At 32.7% G+C, this 4,475-nt stretch overlaps 1 protein-coding gene across 2 annotated transcripts; it reads right to left on the reverse strand.

Moving 5' to 3' along the window:
* Positions 1-472: 472 nt before the first annotated feature.
* On the reverse strand, positions 473-4,135 carry LOC107789026 (uncharacterized). 2 transcript variants are annotated; one of them, XM_075217463.1, is made up of 4 exons: positions 3,888-4,123; positions 3,534-3,584; positions 3,372-3,433; positions 473-719 (listed from the first exon to the last, which is right to left on the reverse strand). In XM_075217463.1, exons 1-3 carry the CDS (start codon positions 4,030-4,032, stop codon positions 3,393-3,395), a joined length of 237 nt encoding a protein of 78 aa, XP_075073564.1. In that variant the 5' UTR covers positions 4,033-4,123; the 3' UTR covers positions 473-719; positions 3,372-3,392. The 2 variants fall into 2 exon arrangements, with proteins under 2 accessions (XP_075073564.1, XP_016466282.1); XM_016610796.2 differs by lacking the exon at positions 3,372-3,433 and having other exon boundaries at positions 3,888-4,135.
* Positions 4,136-4,475: the final 340 nt, after the last annotated feature.

Genomic DNA, 4,475 nt, shown 5'->3' on the forward strand with positions numbered 1-4,475 from the left:
TACAATTAGAAGATAACAGTTTAATTGATACACTTAATCAAATAAAAAGATTTAATTCTTTTCCAAATGCCTAAATTGCTTATAGAATAATGTTAATAACTCATGTTACCGTTGCTTTAGCAGAAAAAAAAATTCAAAATTAAAATTGATAAAATCTTACCTAAAATCAACAATGTCACAAGAAAGGTTAAATGGATTAGCTATATTGTCAATTGAGAAATACTTATTAGGATTTATTGATTATAAGAAAATTATTAACAACTTTGTATCTAAGAAAAGCTAAAAAAATAAACTTCCAATAAATAATTAAAAAAAAATAAAAAATTAATCCCCTCATAAAGTTTGGCTTTAGGCCACCAAATTCTCGGACCGCCCCTGCCTTTTCCTTTTTTATTTTATTGCCGAGTCATTTCTAGTCTCTTGGTAAATATAACATGACAAAGAATGATTTGAGTTCATAAATAGTTGGTAATTTTGACCTGACCAGTAAAACGGTAACTCTTATTTCAATATCACATTTCACCATCATATCATACAATGCATCTTACAATTAAAAATTCATATTAATTAAACATACACGTAATATTAAGGTTTATTTTCTCAAACTATGAAGATTTTATAGTGAATTACACAAAAACTGTGCAACTCCTTACAATAATAGCCTCGGTTGCTTGCTACTTGTAGGCACTTTCAACCCAGGTTTCCATCAATTTTGCCACCTGCATAAGAATACCATGAAACAATCCTAAAGTTAAATTTCCAATTTAAGCTGCAAGGTAAAATATGTGGATACATGGTTACTCGGGCAACAAATAAATGAAGACTGTAAGGATAAGAATCAGAAAATTCCTCGGAACTTAATCTTTACTTGTGTAATCATAAGTCTCAAAAAATCAACACATCAATAGATTATGAAAAAGAAAGAAAAACTACACATCATAACTGCTCTAAAAAAAGTAATAGCTTGATTCTTTTTTTCTTATTTTTTGCATATTAATATATATAAGTCAACGGATATAATTATTTTTGATCGACGGACCAAATATCTAAGTTGCCCTAAAAAGAATGTTACCGAAGTAGAAGAAGATATGTATGACCCCAAAATCCGGTAAAAATAGCACGATATAGCTAGTTTTCGGACTGGTCATTCAAAAATAGCCAGCGTTTACGAAGTCAATGAAAAATAGCCACTATTTTGCTGCAACAGAGACCGGTCCAGCATAATATACTGGAGTTCGGTGCACCTGTGTATGAACTCCAGCATATTATGTTGGACCGGTATACTTTGCTGACTCCAGTATAATATACTGGAGACTGGAGCACCGGTGCTCCAAACTCCAGTATATTATACTGGACAATTATACTTGCTGGAACTCCAGTATATTATGCTGGAGTTCTAGTGTACTTATGCTGGAACTCCATCATATTATGCTGGAGTTCCAGCATACTTATCCTGGAACTCCAGTATAATATGCTGGAGTTCAAGCATACTTATGCTGGAACTCCAGTATAATATACTGGCGTATTTTCCGGATTTTCAATAGTGTTTTCGCTCAAATTTATCTTTACATGAAAAATGACTAAATTTCGATTACTTTTGAACTGGGCTATTTTTGAACGACCAGTTGTAAATCTGGCTATTTTTGAATTTCTCCCCACATTATAGCTTGATCTAGGCCCAAACACGCGGTCTAATTAAAGCTACAGCCATTGTGGGGGAGAAATTCAAAAACAGCCAGATTTACAAGTGGTCATTCAAAAATAGTCGTGGTTTCAAAAGTAATCGAAATTTAGCCACTTTTCATGTAAAGATAAATCTGAACGAAAACACTGTTCAAAATTCGAAAAATACTCTAGTATAATATATTAAAATTCCAGTATAATATACCGGTCCAGCATAATATAATGGATATTGGAGAACCGGTGCTCCAATCTCCAGTATATTATGCTGGAACTTTCCTTGTTGCAGCAAAATATTGGCTATTTTTCATTTGATTTTGCAAACGCTGGCTATTTTTGAATGATCAGTTGGAAAACTAGCTAGCCCGTGCTATTTTTACCCGTTGTGGACGTAAAAATAGCATAGTATAACCAGTTTTCGGACTGGTCATTTAAAAATAACCAGCGTTTACCAAATCAATGAAAAATAGCCACTATTTTGCTGCAACAAAGACCGGTCCAGCATAACATACTGGAATTCGGTACACCTACATATGAACTCCAGCATATTATGCTGGAACGATATACTTTGCTGACTCCAGTATAATATACTGGAGACTGGAACACTGGTGCACCAAACTCCAGTATAATATGCTGGAGTTCAAATATACTTATGCTGGAACTCCAACATAATATAATGGTATATTTTCTGGATTTTGAACAGTGTTTTCGCTCAAATTTATTTTTACATAAAAAATGGTTAAATTTCGATTACTTTTGAAACTGGACTATTTTTGAACGACCAATTGTAAATCTGGCTATTTTTGAATTTCACCCGTTGTGGACAGATATGGGCCCAGAGCTATGAAGGCCCGAAAGTCAGATTGATCCAGGCCATCTCTTCTTCTATCTTTTCTCATTTTAATTTTAAAATGAAATACTTTGGGGGTCATTATTAATTTGCTAAAACTAAGGGTACCTGAAAAATATATGGGACCTTCCTTCTATTTCAACATGTTGTTGCAGATACTCCACTACCATCAAATCCACGAGGGGATTCTTCTTTTTACAAAAAAACAAAATATATAGGAATATACAGGACTAGGGAGTATTAATGGAATAGTTGAAAACAATTATTGACATATAGAGAAAGATCAATAGCAGAGAATCTAATTACCTACATTGAAAATCAAGACCTATGACTGAATGCTCTGTAGATTAATAGTCGGTTTGACGAAGCTTATTTTTGGGCAAAAGTATTTTTTTTTTTTTTGCCAAAAGTAATTTTGGCCAAAAATTGACTTTTGACAAAAAATTGAGATGTTTGGTAAAGATTCCGAAAGGAAAAAATTGAGGTGTTTGGTCAAGATTCCGAAAGGAAAAAAAAGTGATTTTGATGAGAAGCGGAAACAGTTTTAGAGAGTAAAAAAAAGTAATTTCTCTAAAAAAAAAAAATACTTTTTTGAGAAACACTTTTGAAAAAAATACGGTAGAAGCAGCTTTTTAAAGCTTGACCAAACACTAATGACTGCTCAGAAGTGTTTTTCAAACTAATTAGCCAAACACAAACTGATTCTCACAAAAAATACTATTGAAAAAAAGCAATTCTCAAAATAAGCTGATTTTTGCAGCTTGGCCAAACGGGTTATAAGCTTGATTATACTTAACTATCAAATTTCAAGTTGGTTGTTATTCAGTAATTTCTTTCCTACCTTTCCAAACAAGGTGGTTGGTTAAGCTGGAGCAAAGTTCCCCTCACCTTTTCTTAAGGGAGCTTCATCACAGAAAAATTAAAAATTTCCAATAACCCCCAAAAACTAAAATAAAAAGTTGAGAAACGAAAAAGGAAAAAAAGAAAGAAGAAGCAGAGTTACCTGGTCCGCACCTAATCTGGCACTTCCGAGCGCAACGCAAGTACTCTCTCTCTGAAAAAATAACAAAATCAGACCGTAAACATTTTTTTCTTTTTGTGTGTTCGTCTATCTAAAAAGTTCATAAATAAAGCAGTTATGCGTGTGGCCTAATAATTACTATAGTAAAGTGGATAAAATAATAGTAGTAGTAAGAGATTATGGTTCAAATTCCCATGAAAACAAAAAATACTACTAGATGATTCCCTTCTATTTATGTGAACAGAATTACTCAATTCTTATATTGGTAGGAAAGTAAGCAAGTATTTAAATATGGAGAAGCTGATTCAAAGATAAGAAAAGAAAAGAGGGGCATACGTGGAAGACCAACGCAGGCAGTTTCGCAAGAGTCATAGCAATTGACGCCTTGAGCATCGACAGTCTCCATGTTAGCAGATAAGAGGATGATGAGCAGCATAGCCATAGCTGCCACTCCTATCATTTTCTTCTTCTTCTTATCCATCTTAATTATTGAAGTAGTACTTTTCTGGACTCTTTTTCTCTATCTATCCTTTTACTTTTATGAAGTCTGTCGGTAGGTATCCATTTTCCTTTAATGACAACCTTATTTATATATCTCGTTGCCTGTACTCACTTTTATTAGTGGACACGTGGAAGTGAGATATTTAATAATTTTCGCTCATTTTGGACCATTTAGATAAACTTTGACGGGAATCGAGTACAAAACTTTAAGTCCAAACTTTATTTTATTTTGAAACGGACTATATTGGATCTTCCGTGCCTTTTTCTTTTTTCTTTTCAATGAGCAAACCAAATTTTTAAAAGGAATTTTTACCGCATATAGCAAAGATTGATTCCTAATTTATTTTAAATAAATACCTTTTTAAAAAATTATATTTTATAGCTACCTTTTGATTTTTATAGTCAAATATCTATTATGGATCA

This window comes from Nicotiana tabacum, chromosome 7 (assembly GCF_000715075.1).
Source record: "Nicotiana tabacum cultivar K326 chromosome 7, ASM71507v2, whole genome shotgun sequence".
Lineage (NCBI taxonomy): Eukaryota > Viridiplantae > Streptophyta > Magnoliopsida > Solanales > Solanaceae > Nicotiana > Nicotiana tabacum.